Here is a 17046-nt window from a genome sequence, read left to right on the forward strand (position 1 = left end):
GGCGGGACTTCACCATGGCATTCTCAAACTTCGGCCTGCATAAAAACTGAGCTGCTTGTTAAAAATGTAAAATTCATGATGGAACAATTTTGTATCTGGATAGTGGTGGCAGATACACAAATTGACCAATGTCATAACACCGCACACACACACACACACACACACACACACACACACACGTAAAACTGTTGAAATCTGAATAATAATTTTATCTGATTCCTTCTCAAGACAGCTTAACAGCTTCTGGGGTCTGGGTCCTGGGGGACCACAAAAGGGCCCTTGAAAGAGGCAGGAATATTGCAAAGGGGCGAAGAAGCCAAATTTCACCAATTTCACCATTTTGCCCAATTTCCAGACCTTGATTGCAAAATATATGCTCTTTCCCAGAGACTGGAGGCACTTATAAGGCTACTTGTGTGATGCTCAATACGTAACCCAATTAAGAAGATTACAGAGTAGCACCAAACCAGACGGCAAGGTGTCCCCAGGAAGAACGACTCCGAAACCATCTTAAACAATGACAGCCCTGGCTTACTCATGCCCATTTTATTTACAGCCTTTGAAATTAAAGGCCTGTGGCAGGCCAGTAAAGGCGAGAAGAAAACAGACTGGCCCGTCCCGACGCCGACGTCGCATGACCACCCTCACCTGAATGTAGCGTCCCGATTTAATGCCGGCTTCCAACACTTCCAGGGGAAGATGTTCTGCGTACTCCTTCCCGTGGCTCTCCTGACTCTCATTCTCTCTTTCCCGTCGAGACTGAAGGATGGAGTCACAAAGCTCGCGGGCGGCCTTTAAATCAGGCCAGAAATTGTCCAGGTAATTCTGCGTTCAATAAAGGCAAAAGAGAAACATGGTCAGAAGGTAACGGTTCTCCCTTCCGGTAGTATTACAAGCAGTCCCGGGCGGGAACCGCTGGCGTGTGGTTTTGAAGAGGTGGTGAATGAACATTACCTTCCCGAGTCTCACGTTACGGGCTAGTTTTCTACCATCTCACTAATCCCTGAAGCGTCGCCAAACGAACCCTAGGGAGGCCCTTCCTACCACGGAATGCTTGCTTTGCACTTTCGAATCTCCTCCTCTCTCTCTGCGCGTGTACACACACACACACACACACACACACACACACACACGCAAACACGTGTCCTTCTGCCTATCTTTATGCATATCTCATTGCCACAGACAATGGCCTGCAGTAAATGCAGAGAAAAAACTCTCATGTGTGCATTCTTTTTTCTTTTCCCCATTCTGAAACATTTGAAACTTATAAGAAACTTAAACAAGCATGTAAATATGGGAAGGCGTAAAGTGCATACGGAAACGTCCCCTTTTCCCCCAACCCACTGGCGACGCCAAGTGAGCAGAGGGGGCAAAGCCGAGACGTTTCTATTCTTCTGGGGCTTCCCCGTCATGAGCTCCCAGACGATGGAGTCTTCCTTGGTGACCATCCAGAGATGCTGTAACGCTTCACAGAGACGTTGCTATTAGTGTGATGACTCAGTACGAGACTTCACTTTGACACAAGTGGTCAGGGTCCCTCTCCCCCATGTAGACTGTTACCGCACCTCTTGGTGTAAGTCTATCAGAGAGGACACCACCCGCAAGAGGACGGTGTGTTGATGCTGGCTGTGCTACGTCGAAAGCACACTCCCTTGAATGGCTGGCTCTCACTAAATAAAACCAAATTTACATGTTTTTAACTCAACTTTAAGTCTAAGGTAGAGTCTAGCACATTTGCTTTTCTCACATAAAAAAGAAAATGCAGGGGCGCCTGGGTGGCTCAGTCGGGTGAGTGTCTGACTTTGCCTCAGGTCATACCTCACGGTCCGTGAGTTCAAGCCCCACACTGGGCTCTGTGCTGACGGCTCGGAGCCTGGAGCCTGCTTCAGAGTCTGTCTGTCTCCCTCTCTCTCTCTTTCTCTCTCTCTGCCCCTCCCCCACTCGTGCTCTGTCTCTGTCTCTCTCAAAAATAAACATTTAAAAATAAAAAAAATAAAAAAAAAAGAAAATACATTATATTTATTGTCAAGGCTAATATTTCTCCCATGGACCTCAGGGTCCTGTTTGAATCGCCTCCTTTCTTTCCCCAGTCCTTCGAGAAGTTCTGTCTGTGCTAACGTCAGTACCCTAATTCTATGGTCACTTATCGCTTCTCACCACCCAGTTCCTGCCACTATGAACCGCCTCTTCATGAGGATTTACTGTCTTCGCTCTTCCCAGCTAACTTCACGTCCCCACAGAAACTTCTGGCCTTCTCGTCTGAACTCCGCGGTATCTCTTTTTTTTCCTGCTATCTATCATTCGCCTCTATGAAGCCCTCGGTCACACAGTTTGCTTAGGAGACACTATACACAATAAACGGTACCACAGCACCGGACTGTGAAGAAAAGTAATTTGAACAAAAAGTAGAAAAATGTAATTTTAGGCAACTGTCCTCTGCGAGAACAAGACATGATGTATTGCAACAGAAAAAACAAGTGACACCGCCATTAATATCCTGTGCCCCCGGAACTCTGGCACGCCGGCACACTTTTTTATAGCAGGGCCAAGAAAATTCTATTGGCAAATCTTTAGCAATACGTGCACCTGGGAACTCTTATAGAATCTACAATTCAAAATCCAACTTGACTTTCCGTAAACTGACAGGGGCAACGGAGGGCCTCATTTGAGGTTCTGAATCAAAACCTGGTATTAACCGCTGGCACTTGATTGGCCAGCTGGGCAGACAGAAGAGCCCAGTAATCTGTTGAGAGATCAACAGCCATCCCACTTTCCCCAAGGGGTACCCCAGAAATAGGAGAACCGGGTTGCCAACACAGCCCCCCAAAACGGCCACCAGTAATGCTGCTCCCACCTGTGATCTGTACACTCAGCCGATGGGACAGCCTTCACATAAATGATATCGCAGCTCGCCCCTTCCTGTATCCCTGCTAACCCCCATGTACATTCACAAGTGGGGAAGAGTGAGGAACAGTGCCAAAACAAGACTGGCCCTTAAAACTGCGCAGTGTGTGTAGGGGCGCCTGGGTGGCTCAGTCGGTTAAGTGTCTGACTCTCGGTTTTGGCTCAGGTCACGATCTCGCGGTTCGTGGATTCGAGCCCTGTAACGGGCTCTGTGCTGACAGCATGGAGCCTGCTCGGGATTCTCTCTCTTGCTGTCTCTCTCTGGCCCTCCCCGACGTGTACTCTCTCTCTCAAAATAAATAAGTAAACTTAAAAACCAAAAAAAATTAAAACTGTGTCGTGTGTGCACGCAGAAAAATAACATGGGGGGCAGCCGAGCATGGTGGTTAAGAGCTTTGGAGTCAGAGTGCCGGGGGTTCCTCCACTTTCTACCTGTGTGACCTTGGGTAAGTTACTTAGTCTTTCTGGGCTTTAGTTTCCTCACCCGCAAAACATGGACAATGGCACCTACCTCATGGGGGTAAGAATTCAATGAAACAATCCACTTAGAATACTGCCTGACATAGATAAATGTTGGCTATTACTATTAGGTGGGACCATATAAAACTGCCATTTTGGAGGTCAAAAATAATAGTATTGGCAATTTTATAACATCCAATCTATTCTTGCCATCATCATCACCACTATTGTTATTGCTGTAACTGTGCAATGGGTTTACTGTCAACAGGGGCTTCCTGGGCTGAACTCTCAGATGCTACGGGTCTTACAGTCACAGGGGGGTTGCCCAAATTTGCCAAAGCCAAGATTCCACGGTTGGGGAGAGACACAGACATGGAACTCGTTGGCTGGAGTCTTCCTTCACTCTTTGTTTTCCTTCTTCTGCCTCGCCACATGGATCGAGAGCATTGTGGGCGCCACTGAAGAAATGAACACACACAGACACACTTATGGACACACCAGATGCAGGTACCTTGAAAGAAATCACAAACACTCCTTCGGTTTCGCTTCCATACTGCTGAATAGCCTCTTCGTCTTCTGTCACCATAACGATTGGCATCCTATCCTGGCAGTGGTGATAATACCAAACGGCTGCATTGTATATGCTCCTAGAAAAGCAAGGGCACATGAGCCCTCCCAAGGCAGACAAACACAAGCTACGGTCCAAAGCTTCACACCGGCCTTTTGATCTGCTATCCTTCGGTTTATGAGGACGACCACCCATTCATTCAACAAGTTATTTCCCGAACACTGGTCATAAACATGCCCTGGGTTGGGCAGTCTGGGGGATACAACACGAATCAGAGAGCACCCGACAAGCCTCTTCTTCCCTAAGACATCCAACCACCACGGCAACCTCTTTCATTTCTTGATATGGCCTAGAAACCACAAGGCTCTGCCGTCTTTTAATACCTTTTGGCTGGAAAGCCATTACCATAGCACCACACGGATGACAAGCGAGGCTACGTGAGGTTTCAGAGCTGGAGAGACAAGTCTGGCTAAGAGAAAAACTAGGCTGCGTCCAGCTCAAGGTCACAATCCAATAAGGTCTGCGATGGAGTCAACACAAAATGTCTGGAAATCTTCCTGAAAAGAATCGGAATTGGAAAACACAGCCTGGGGCTGGAGACGTGTGTTCAAGGCTGGACTGTGTTTCCAATGAAGTGTGTAGACTTGGGACAGTTGGTTTCGTAGGCATCTGTTTCCCTTTCTGGAAATCACAACGCTACCTAAGGTTCCTTTAGTTTTAGATTAAAAAAAAAATTCAGCGGACAGATACTGAGTCTCTCCTATGTGCAAGCCTGTGTGGTTAGTAAGTAAGATCCTTCTAACTGCTCACATGTGACCTGGTCTAGAGAAAGATTGGCTTTCCTTTCTGGTACTGAGCCCTGTGGGAACTTAGGACTATAATTAAGGACTCAGTATGTATCAGTGTTTATTTTACTTTAGAGAATTTAAATATTTAGTGGCTACACAGATAAAGAATTACAAGGAAAAAGATGATTGAAATGTTTTGTATGGATAAGACAAACAAGGTCCTCGGCCCTCTGCAGAAGAGCAGAGCAGGGGCTGTGGGTGCCCAGCGCCTGTGCAAAAGGCCCACCGCTGACTCAGCTGCAGGTGGGTGGCCGTTCCGCCCCCACCCCAGGCCCACTGGGTGGAGTTAACACCCCTGCAGAATGACCCTCAGCTAAAGGCGGAAGTCTCCTTTATACGACACCCTGGCCTCTGCTCTTCCAGATGACTTCTGAGGCAAATACTACACGGCTTCTCAGAGGCTCCCAGTAGGACTGAGCCTCAGTTTCCCACAGCAGTAACGCATCCTTAACTGCTCTCCCTCCTTCCCTTCTGTCTCACTCCCTGCACTTCCTCACTGTTGTTTCAGGGAACTGCCTCCCGCATCAACCACCCACACCCAACCCCTTGCTTCAGGCTCTGCTTTTAGGTGGATCTAAATGGCTAAAACAGCCTGACCAGAGTTAACCTACCAGTTCCAGTTTAATAAGACCGGTTGGAATAGGAGAGCAACTTCTACCAGGAAAATTGGATAATCTTAGCTTAAAAGTAGATCCCTCCCTCCCACACCCCCACATTCAAGTTATGACTTCTGGATCCCTGGAAGATTCCTACCAGCTGCTGAGATCTGGGGCAAACACACTCTGAGTATCTACAGCTCCCTAATGACAATTTCTAAAATATGTATGTATTCAAACGACATATCTACAACAGTGGCAAGTTAAGCATTTCAGTATTAATCACAGTTCCAGAATAACTACTGGTTTATTCTAGCACGCTATTTAGGTCAACTCCCAGATAAAGAAATTAAAGACAGTCCTGACCATTCACAGCCATTGGGGGGTGCCATACCTGGTCTGCCACTTTTCCATGGATTCTCCTCTCTCCCGAGGGAGGTAGCAGAACTGTTGGAATTCGTTAGCAAAGAGAATGCAATCATGACGGGCATCCCTCAGGAGGTTTCGCAATTTGTTATACTGTCTGGGACACAGAAGAGAAAGAGAAATCTGACACAGCAGGTACTCATCGACTGCCAGCTCTTGCTAAGGATCAAAGAAGATGAGGCATTTCAGGACAAAAGATTGATTATTTCGAACCCAAGAGACATTTATTTCTATTGGCCTCGGCGTGGGTAGTACTATGGGGCTGTTGTTTCTCAATTTTGCCTGCCGGAATGTGCTCAATCACATTAATTAGCCTGTGGATCAATCACTCTGCCCTTTCCCCTTCTAGACGTGTGGCCATTTATTCAGTGATTACATGACCCTGCCCCGCACGGCCCCCTCTTCAGAGGCTCGCGGAGGATAGCAGGCAAAGCAGAGTTTGGCACTTTACTCTTGTGCCTCGCTTTGTTCTAGAAAACAGCAGTAGGCACTAGTACATTTTACTTTGTGCTGGCAACCCCAGAAAAGTTCAGGTGGCAGAAAGAAGTCTGGGGATTTATCTGTGAATTTTATTTACGCAGCCACCTCATTTACATGAATGACGGCTAGCTGCCATCTGTCAGACAACTAAGAAAGTTTTCAGGTTTCTTCCAAACGGAGATCCTTCCGATAGTGCTAGCCAAAGTCTCTCATCAAATCTGCACCTCATACGGGTCAGGATCTAAGATGGTGTTTTTCTCTTTTCTTTTTCAGAAGGTGCTTTTCAATAGTCGAGGTGATATGAAATACAGAAAATGTTCACAGTTATCTTAAAGGAAGCCAATTGTTTACTTAAAAATGGATTGATATTAAACTAGATGTTAAATTAACATATAAATCACCCAAGGGAGATGATTGGCATTTAACATGTGTTCTTTGTTAAATGTTTATTTATTTTCGGGAGGGACAGAGTGCAAGTGGGGGAGGCGCAGAGAGAGAGGGAGACACAGGATCCATAGCAGGCTCCAGGTTCTGAGCTGTCAGCATGGGGCTCATATTCACGAGGTATGAGATCATAACCTGAAGACGAAGTCGGACGCTTAACCGACTGAGCCACCCAGCCGCCCCAAGATGTGTTTTAACATAATAAAATTTATGCTTTCCCATTCCTACCCGCAGCCCGCTGCCATGTTTTTTAAAAAAAATGAGTCTTTGGGCGCCTGGGTGGCTCAGTCGGTTAAGCATCCAACTTCGGCTCAGGTCATGATTTCGTGGTTCGTGGGTTCGAGCCCCATGTCAGGCTCTGTGCTGACAGCTCAGAGCCTGGAGCCTGCTTCGGATTCTGTGTCTCCCTCTCTCTCTGCCCCTCCCCCCCCACTCACACTCTGTCTCTCTCCCTCTCTCAAAAATAAATAATAAACATTAAATTTTTTTTAAATGAGTCTTTACATTTAAGCAAAAGCAGAACTCTCCAACTTCTCTTCTTTAAGTAAATGCTAATCACCAATAGCTGTATCGTCTTAACACTTAATTAGAAAACAAGACACAGTGATTTTATTTTCTTAGTAATTCTAATTTTGAGCTATTTTAAAAAGAATCATCAAGTAATAGCACTTACACAATTTCATAATCAACAAAAGGATTCGGTGTCGTTGCTGTGAATGGCAGCTGTCCTTGACAGGATCCCACTTGTGCAAAGAAAAGCTGCCCCCCACCCCATCTCAGAAATGCCTGGAACGTAACTAACTGGTAGTCTTCCCACCTTCACAAAGATATATTTGAAGTCATTTTTAAAACCTCTCAGGATATGCACAGAGGAGTCTACACCACCCTGTTCCCAGTGCCCGTCCCTGCACAGTAGTAAGGTGAAAACTTTTACCTTCTGCTGGACCCATTTCTGTAATGCACGAATTCTTCTAAAGGAGCGCTTATTTCTTATGCAATTAAGGATTTTAGAGGAGACTTCACAAACAACTGTAATTTATTATTTCAGAGGCGACACTGAAAAAATATCGCCTATTTTTCCTGATCTTATCGTCCACAGTATTGGCGCCCTTTATCTATACCCCTAATAAAGCACCTGGACTTAGTGCACTTTTTTGTTTACCAATTACCTTCTATATTGAAGGTCCTTCATTTAGCAAATATTGGCCGCATTCCTTCCCTTTTGCTCCACTGAGCGCCCTCAGGGGACACCATCTAAGCATCTCCTTTCTGTCCTTTGCTTGCGGTGGCCATGGCAAAATTACCATTCCTCGAGAAAATTAAACCAAGAACTACCCTATGACCCAGCAACTGCACTTCTGGGTGTATGCCCCAAAGGACTGAAGACAGGGTGTCAAGGACACATCCCTGTATCAATGTTCGTGGCAGTATCATTCACAATAGCCAAAAGGAACCAAGGAAGCAACCCAAGTGTCCAACGACAGACGGATGCATAAACAAAATGCGGCATGTACACGCACGGGAATATTTTCCAGTCTTAAGAAAGGAAGTTCTGACGCAGGCTACAACATGGATGAACCGTGAAGACGTGATGCTAAGCGAAATAAGCCGGTCGCAAAAGGACGGACACTGTGTATGATTCCACTTGTATGAGGTAAGGTAGTCTCGTTTACAGATTCAGGACGTAGAATGGTTGTTGCCAGGGGGCTAGGGGGAGAGGGAGGTAGGGAGTTAGTATTTAATGGGTGTAGAGTTTCAGTTTAGGGAGATGGAAAAAAGTTCTGGAGAGGACGGTGGTGATAGCTGCACGAAATGTGAATGTATTCAAGGCCACTGACCTATACACTGAAAAGCGGTGGGCGACTGGATGGCTCAGTTGGCTAAGCATCTGACTCTTGACTGTGGCTCAGGTCATGATCTCAAAGTTTGTGGGTTCAAGTCCCACATTGGGCTTCACGCTGACAATGCGGAGATGCTTGGGATTTTCTCTCTCTCTCTCAAAATAAATAAACTTTAAAAAAGTGTTTAAAATGGGAAATCTTATGCCAAATACATCTGCCACAATTTAAAAAAAACAGCTAGGCTAACTGGCAAAACAAAATAAAAACAAAAATCAGAACCACCCATTTCAGTGGGAGAAGTGCCATGATGGGGAGAGGTGCAGAGTGTGACAAGAACATGGGAGGGACGGGGGAGATGACATCTGAGATGAGAAAGGTGAGTGAGAGTTCGCCAGACAAAGGGCCAAGGGAGGAGAGAGGAGACAGAAAGTTCAGGATAGCAGACAGTGGTTCACATGCCCAAGAAATGTTTTCCAAATGCATAAATGAACTCTCATCTCTTTGTGACAACAGTGGTCCAAATACAAGACAATAGTGTGTCAGAACAAACCCTGACATTTTCAGAACTCAGTTACAGTTTTGCTAGGCTCTGCACACATCCCCTGATTTGCTATCACACTTTATACATATATATATATTTTTAAATGTTTATTTATTTTGAGAAAGAGAGTACGTGTGCAGGGGAGGGAGAGGGAGAGAGGACGGGGGGAGAGAGAGAGAGAGAGAGAGAGAGAGAGAGAGAGAGAGAGAGAATCCCAAGCAGACTCTGTGCTGACAGCACCCCCGACATGGGTCTTGGGTCTTGAACTCACGAACCGTGAGATGGTGACCTGGGCGGAGATCAAGAGTTGGACGCTTAACTGACTGAGCCACCCAGGCGCCCCTGACACGTGCACTTAGGCCCGGGGATTCTCCAACCCTGTCCTCCTCAAAAACTGGTGTTCCACAAGCCAGACCCAGGTCGTTTACCAACAAATTAGAGGAATGACAATCCTTCCCCATGTTTAGCAAAATATGTAACTTCGCAAAAAAGAATTTTCTCAATTTAAAGTTTCACTCCCATATATTTTCCTTAGACTTGTAGGGCATGCTTCCATTTGTCAGCTACCTATCAGCAGGGTAAGACAAATGAACAAATGGCCCAAGAGTATTAATGGGGAAAGCAGGAAATAGTGAATCACTCTGAGTGTGACAGTCAAGTTTTCCTACAGGCATGTGGGCTTATGGTTGTAATTTAATAGTGCATACACACAATATAGTCATATTTTTTTGCTAGTCAGGGCTGGTGGTGCATACGATGGGATTAGATATATGAGGATCCTGCACGGAGCCAGCAGATCACAGCGCCTTGAACAAGTTTAGCCTGAATGACAGGAGAACAGCAGTTTCAGAGAGTCAAGTACAGTAAAATGATCTGAAGTTTTAAAAATTCCAGTCTCACAGAAGAACCCTAGTTTCCCTAGACTGGCTTAAACACTCCCCCAAATCTCTATTATTTAAACATTTCAAACAATTTCTTAGGGATATGGCTACACTTGCCTTCTTAAGATGGATTTTTGTACAGATGCAACGTCCCCTCCCCCAGACTATATTCTCTGGGGGTTAGGAGTGGGCGTCCCACAACCAGTCCAGGGATGTACAATGTTGTGTTTCCTCAACCAGTTTTTGCAGAATCCTGCTAGGGTCTCAGAGGCTTACTTTCAGAGGTCCTTGAGTTTTTTTAAGTTTTATTTATTTAAGTAAACTCTACACCCAACGGGGGGCTCAAACTCACAACCCCGAGAGAGAGAGAGAGAGAGAGAGAGAGAGAGAGAGAGAGAGAGAGAGATCAATGCTCTTCTGATGGAGTCAGCCAGGCGCCCCAGAGTTTTTACAAGTAAGCTCTATGCCCAATGTGGGGCTTGAACTCACAACCCCGAGATCAAGAGTCACATGTTCCACGGACTGAGCCAGTCAGATGCCCCTAGGTGGTAGTATTAAAACATTTTCAACGGAGTATATTTTGGGCCATCTGATGTCCTCTAAACCGCACTGCCATTTGGAAGCCTCAAAGACAACCTCAAAGGAATGACCCCCAGTCACACCCCTTTGGACCTCCCCCAGCACTCCCTCTTTCTATCTAGTTATGTAAACCAGAAACTCGGTATCGGCCTTAACACCATCTTCTCTCTGACCTCACATATCCAACTCCACTAATAAGTTTTGTAGGTTTTCTTCAGCTTTCCTGAGATACAATTCATATACCATAAAATTAACCCTTTTCTTTTTTCTTTTTTTTTTAATGTTTATTTATTTTTGAGAGAGACAGAGACAGAATGCGAGTGGGTTAGGGGCAGAGAGAGAGGGAAACACAGAATCCGAAGCAGGCTCCAGGCTCCGAGCTGCCAGCACAGAGCCCGATGCGGGGCTCGAACTCACGAGCTGTGAGATCATGACCTGAGCCGAAGTCAGACACTCAACCGACTGAGCCACCCAGGCGCCCCTAAAATTAACCCTTTTAAAACATACAATTCAATTTAGTACAGTCACCGAGTTAGGCAACCATCACCACGAGGTCCAGACATTTTATTGCCCCAAAAAGAAACTGAGAGCCATTAAGCAATCATTCCCCATTCCCCTGCCCCTGGCAACCACTAGTCTATTTTCTGTCTCTTGGATTTACCGATTCCAGGCATTTCACATAAATGGAATCATAGAAAAATGAACTTTCATGTGGCTGGCTTCTTTTACTTAGTACAATATTTTCAAGGTTCATCCATGCTTGTAGCCTGTGTTGGTCCTTCATTCCTTTTATGGCTGAACAGTATTCCCTCGTATGGATAAACCATGCTTTGTGTAACCATTATCAGTTGATGGACATTTGAGCTGTTTCCACTTTTGGGGCTGTTATGAACACAGTTGCTACGAACATTTGTGCACAAATTTTGTGTGGAGAGAGTTTCGGTTCTCTTGGTTACATACTTAGAGACTTCTACAGACTTTTACCTACTAAGATGCTGTTGGATATTTCTATTTCTTTCCATCTCTAAGCTACCAGCACCTCTCATGTGAACTAAAGTAATAGCTTCTCCACTGGCCCAGTCATCGTTTCTTTCCCTTTTTTTAAGTTTAAAAAAAAAAATGATCTTTGAGAGAGAGAGAGAGAGAGAGCCCGTGAGCAGATCGGGGGCAGAGAGAGAGAGAGGGTGAGAGGGAGGGAATCCCTGCTGTCAGAGCAGGCTCTCCCCGTGGGGCCCAAACCCATGAAGCTAGTGACCGGAGCCAAAATCAAGAGTCGGATGCTGAGACACCCAGGCGCCCCCAGTCACTTTTTCAAAGTAGGAATCTGATCATATATATCGTCCCACCCTGCTTACAACCCTTCACCAACATCCCGGAGACTCATCCAAGCCGGGGCCTTTTTCAGTTCCTTGAGGGAGCCAAACCCCCCCTCCCCACACCCTGCACAGCAGCCCCCTCACCTGGAAAGCTTTTCTCTTTTCTCTCTCTCGTTCACTCCTACCCATCCCCTAGAGCCCAGGGTAGGCATCTCCCTCAGGAGCCTTTCCTCTCCTCCCTAACTTAGGCTCTCCTGGGACCACGCACCTGTCTCTCAGGGCATCTGTCACAGCTGTAGTCCCCATCTGCATGATTATCTGAGTAGCACCTGTCTCCCCCTCAAGGCTGTGTCTGCTTTTGTTCATCACTGCATCCTCAGTGCCAGCACAAGTTTCTGGCACACACGATCTCTCAGTATTTGTTGAATAAACGGATGGATGAATGCTGTGGACAAGACAGCCTCACAGAGTCATCACATGATCCCTCACTGGGACGCCTGGGTGGTTCAGTCTGTTAAACAACCAACTCTTGATTTTGGCTCATGGTTCGTGGGTTCGAGCCCCACGGCGGGCTCCGGGCTCATGGTGCCTAGCCAGGTTGGGATTCTCTCTCCCCGTCCCTCTCTCTCTGCCCCTCCTGCGTGCGCGTGCACGCGCACGCACACACACACACACACACACACACACACACTCTCTCTCTCTCTCAAAATAAATAAATAAGCTTAAAAAAAAGAGAAATCCATCACTGAATAAGCATTTGAGGATTGCTGGATGGCAGAACATGTGATTATCCTCAACAATCAAAAACTCAACACTTTTTGATAATGCTTTATGTATTATGCTTCTGAGAATGGCCACTTTCTGCATTGATATTACTGAAATCAAAATACAAGATCATATTAAATACAGAACCAGGTAAGACGCTATGTCTTTTTATGGTTCAACTCAACTCTGGTGATTTCATCTCAGTAAAACAATGTCATCTGTTGCATTAAATTAAAGTTCATTTGCAATCTTTCTATTTTGTAAATTTGTTTATTTAATATGAAGGTCTGGTTTGGGTTTAGGGCTGTAGCAAGTACTTAAGCATGAGGACTTTACATCTAGATTTATGTTTAAACACGTTTAAGTAATAATACAATCGAATAAATTAACACTGGGTGTCCATGAGAAAAAAGCCTATAAAAAGCCTTTTAGAAACAAAGTCAATAACATTACTCATGTTGAGTAATACTTATATTGAATGGTGAATTAGATCATTTGACCTCTTAGATCTTTTCCAATTATAATATTCTATAATTTCAGTATTTGAAAATTTTTAAAGTTTATTTTTTTTTAATGTTTAATTATTTATTTATGTTGAGAGTGTGTGAGCAGGGGAGGAGCCGAGAGAGAGAGAGAATTACAAGCAGGTTCCACTCTGTAAGCACAGAGCCCGATGTGAGGCTTGATCTCACAAACTGTGAGATCATGACCTGAGCTGAAATCAAGAGTTGAACGTTTAACTGACTGAACCACCCAGGCGCCCCTAAGTTTATTTTTTGAGAGAGAGAGAGAGAGAGAGAGACAGGCAGGGAGAGAATGCATGAGGGTACACAGGAGGTAGGGGCAGAGAGAGAAGGAGAGAGAGAGAATCCCTAGCAGGTTCAGGGCTGACAGCACAGAGCCCGATGTGGGGCTTGAACTCACAGAACTGTGAGATCACCACCTGAGCCAAAACCAACTGAGCCACCCAGGCACCCCTGTAATTCCAGTCTTATGTCATATACTGAGAAACTGTTGAGACTCTGAAGCTATAATGAAGGAATTCAGGAAGGGGCCCACAGGAGAGAAAGCAAGGCATCCTTACACCAGACACTAGACCAACCAGGTATTTTTAATTGACAAAGCTTTTCTAAGCAATAATGTGCTAAAAGCATATCAAATAGAATGAATTATTTACTAGCATCTCAAAAACCTTCAAGGAAGAACTGAAAAACAGAACAAAACATTTTCCAACATTAAATGAAGCAAAACACCAGAGAGCCTCTGCTAGGCCACTTGCGATTAAATATAAAAAGTCCAAGGACAGGGCACCTGGGTGGCTCAGTCGTTTAAGCGTCCGACTTCGGCTCAGGTCATGAAATCGTGGTCTGTGAGTTCAAGCCCCACATCGGGCTCTGTGCTGACAGCTCGGAGCCTGGACCCTGCTTTGGATTCTGTGTCTCCCTCTCTCTCTGCTCCTCCTCCCCCACTCAAGCTCTCTCTCTCTATCTCAAAAATGAATAAACATTAAAAAAAACTTTTTTTAATATAAAAAAATAAAAAGTCCAATTACTTCTACCTAACGCTTTTGAAGTCTAAATTAATAAAGCATATTCCCTGGCTCTTCCATATTCAATGGTTGGGATCAATTATAAAGTTAGCTTTCAATATATGACACTCTCTAGGGCTCAGGTAATTTTGGTCATTTAGTGGTTTCAACCTGAATACAAAGTGCCGGTTGCTTACCAGGGACACAAAGCACCAAGACCCAAACCTGCTGATTCCTTGTCCTGCCTCCTCTTTCTCTTCATCAGTTACGTCCAGCACCCTTGCTTTAGGACCAAGGTCAAACCTATTTCCTTTGGAGAGCTTTCGGGCTGAACCCTCACACCCTGTATTTACCTCTGCACTTTGTACAGTCTACATTAAATAATACTGCCTGGGTCTAAGGTGTATCACCATTACCTTCTTGCACCTAACCCAACAACCCTCCTCAACCCTCTCCCTGTTGAGAGAGGGACTAATACAGTTGACCTTTGAACAACCTGGGTTTGAACTGTGGGGGTCCACTTCTATGTGAGGTTTTGTTTTTTTTTTTTTCAGTAAATATGGTATAGCACTGTAAAGGTATTTATTCTGAGAAAGAGAGCAAGCAGGAGCAGGGGAGGGGCAGGGGGAGAGAGAGAATCCCAAGCAGGCTCCATGCTGTCAGTGCAGAGCCCGATGCAGGGCTTGAACTCACGAACCATGAGATCATGACCTGAGCCGACATCAAGAGTTGGAGGCTTAACTGCCTGAGCCACCCAGGCACCCCGTCCTTACAGTTTTCTTAATGTTTTCTTTTCTCTAGCTTACTTTATTGCAAGAATACCGTATACAGGGGCGCCTGGGTGGCTCAGTCGGTTCAGTGTCCAACTTCGGCTCAGGTCATGATCTCACGGTCCGTGGGTTCGAGCCCCGCGTCGGGCTCTGTGCTGACAGCTCGGAGCCTGGAGCCCATTTCAGATTCTGTGTCTCCCTCTCTCTCTGCCCCTCCCCTGTTCATGTTCTGTCTCTGTCTCAAAAATAAACGTTAAAAAAAAATTAAAAAAAAAAAAAAAAAGAATACCGTATACAATACAGAACATACCAAACATATGTTAATCGGCTGTTTATGTTACCAGGAAGGATTCTGGTCCACAGTAGGCTATTAGTTAAGTTTTGAGGGAATCAGAAATTATATATATATGGATTTTTGCCTGTGTAGGGGTCCATGCCTCTAATCCCCATGTTGTTCAAGAGTCAACCGTACTTCTTTTTGTATTCTATAAGGCCTGGAACTATGAGCTCAAAATGTGCTTACCAAATGGGAAAACCAAGATGTTATCGTATCGGCCTATTTCACCACTCCTCATCCTTTGTTTTCGCATTTAGTATATTTAGAGACATGGTGGAAAAACAATAGTTTTTCATCAATTTAACGACTTTTGAAATGTCCAGGAGAAAAGACATTTAAATTCCAATTCTTTGCTTTTGCGTGTCCCAGGAATTGGTTTTTAAAACAACCCTTAATATTAAAAATATTTTTGAAAACAGAAGCTGAAAAGCCTCAGCAGAGTGCGCGCAATCTGAATGATAGCCACAAATTGATTTTAGTAGCAGAAATTGAAATACGACACCTGGAGCAGCGTTCAAACCTGGATGTGTATAAACGTCTCTAGCTGTGTGTCTGAACAAAATCAAGTTCAGACTCATTTAAAAATATTCAACCTGAAAAATCTGCCATCTAGTCAATGCGCTTTTTTTTGAACAGAGCATATAATGACAACTCATCATTTTCATATACAAATAAACACACTTTATCTCTTACCATCAACGTCTGAAGAAGCCACAACACTTAAAAAAGGATAAACACACAGTTTCTGCTTTCTAAATAACGAGGGGTGTTAAGAGGTTGGATGCATAATTCTAATATGGTGGTTCTAAGCAGTCTTCACGTTGAAATCATAAATCCTTTCCCCATGTTAAATGAAGCAAAACCATTTTTCAGATAATTGTTTAAAAGGTGAACAAACAAGTCTTCTTCATTTAGGTACAAGGCAAGCCTTTTGGACTGATTTCAATCAGAGATCCTTTGTGTAGCAAATACAATTAGTATGGTTCGTAGTTTTACTAGTAATGTAAATATAAACCAAGTTACTTCTGGTTTCATTAAGTAAATCACTACAAGTGCAATTTGTATCACAATAAACAGTTTAAAATTTAAAAATACAGCAGTACTCTTTCCCCTTCCCCCCAAAGTGTAGGCTTCTGAAAAACAATGTACTGAGCAACTAAATGCAAACCAAAAGCCAAGAATCTTAAATACCCATATGCTGGGGACACTGCAGTTTATTGATCTACAGTCAGAGCTCCTGGCCAGGTGTTGAAGCCGAAATATAAAATAATGTTCCTGCCTTCCTCACCAGCAAAGAGAATACCAAACTAGTTCAAAAAGTCCCTTCAGACAAAATAATGAATTCCTCCAGCAAGGGACCTTTTCTAAAGGGGAAAAGAAAAATATGCCATATAAAAATGAATAAATAAATAAATAAATAATGTGAAATAGATACCTCCGGCCCCTTTGATGCTGCACAGTTTGACAAGCCGTTTGCATGAAAATAATTCCCTTCAACTCCGGAAACTCAAGGATCTCGAGGTAATCTTGGACAACTTTCCAATCTGGGATCATGTAATGAGTCACATCACTAGACAGGAGTTTCCCATCTAAAAACATAATTCAAAACGTAAGCGATTAGACGTTTGCAAGCCTGGCTTATTACTATTTCAAGGTCACGGTGCTCCGGTTTGCAAGATGACTTCCAGTCTTAACTACACCCTAAAGTTTTTGAAGGACATGACAAATCTACTTTGGTAGAGGCCCCAAGTTCAGGTAAATTC

At 44.5% G+C, this 17046-nt stretch overlaps 1 protein-coding gene across 4 annotated transcripts in view; it reads right to left on the minus strand.

Annotated features, from left to right (window-relative positions):
• The window catches only part of DIS3L (DIS3 like exosome 3'-5' exoribonuclease), a 34016-nt gene that overhangs the window by 15634 nt on the left and 1336 nt on the right, over nucleotides 1-17046 (minus strand). For all 4 annotated transcript variants that reach the window (XM_047862873.1, XM_047862872.1, XM_047862874.1 and 1 more), the window contains exons 2-5: nucleotides 16719-16872; nucleotides 5770-5898; nucleotides 3875-4010; nucleotides 649-825 (exon numbers count right to left, since the gene is read on the minus strand). In XM_047862873.1, the coding sequence (XP_047718829.1) occupies nucleotides 649-825; nucleotides 3875-4010; nucleotides 5770-5898; nucleotides 16719-16872 (596 nt within the window). The remainder of the gene's footprint in view (nucleotides 1-648; nucleotides 826-3874; nucleotides 4011-5769; nucleotides 5899-16718; nucleotides 16873-17046) is intronic.

The sequence above is a fragment of the Prionailurus viverrinus genome, chromosome B3 (genome assembly GCF_022837055.1).
Source record: "Prionailurus viverrinus isolate Anna chromosome B3, UM_Priviv_1.0, whole genome shotgun sequence".
NCBI lineage: Eukaryota > Metazoa > Chordata > Mammalia > Carnivora > Felidae > Prionailurus > Prionailurus viverrinus.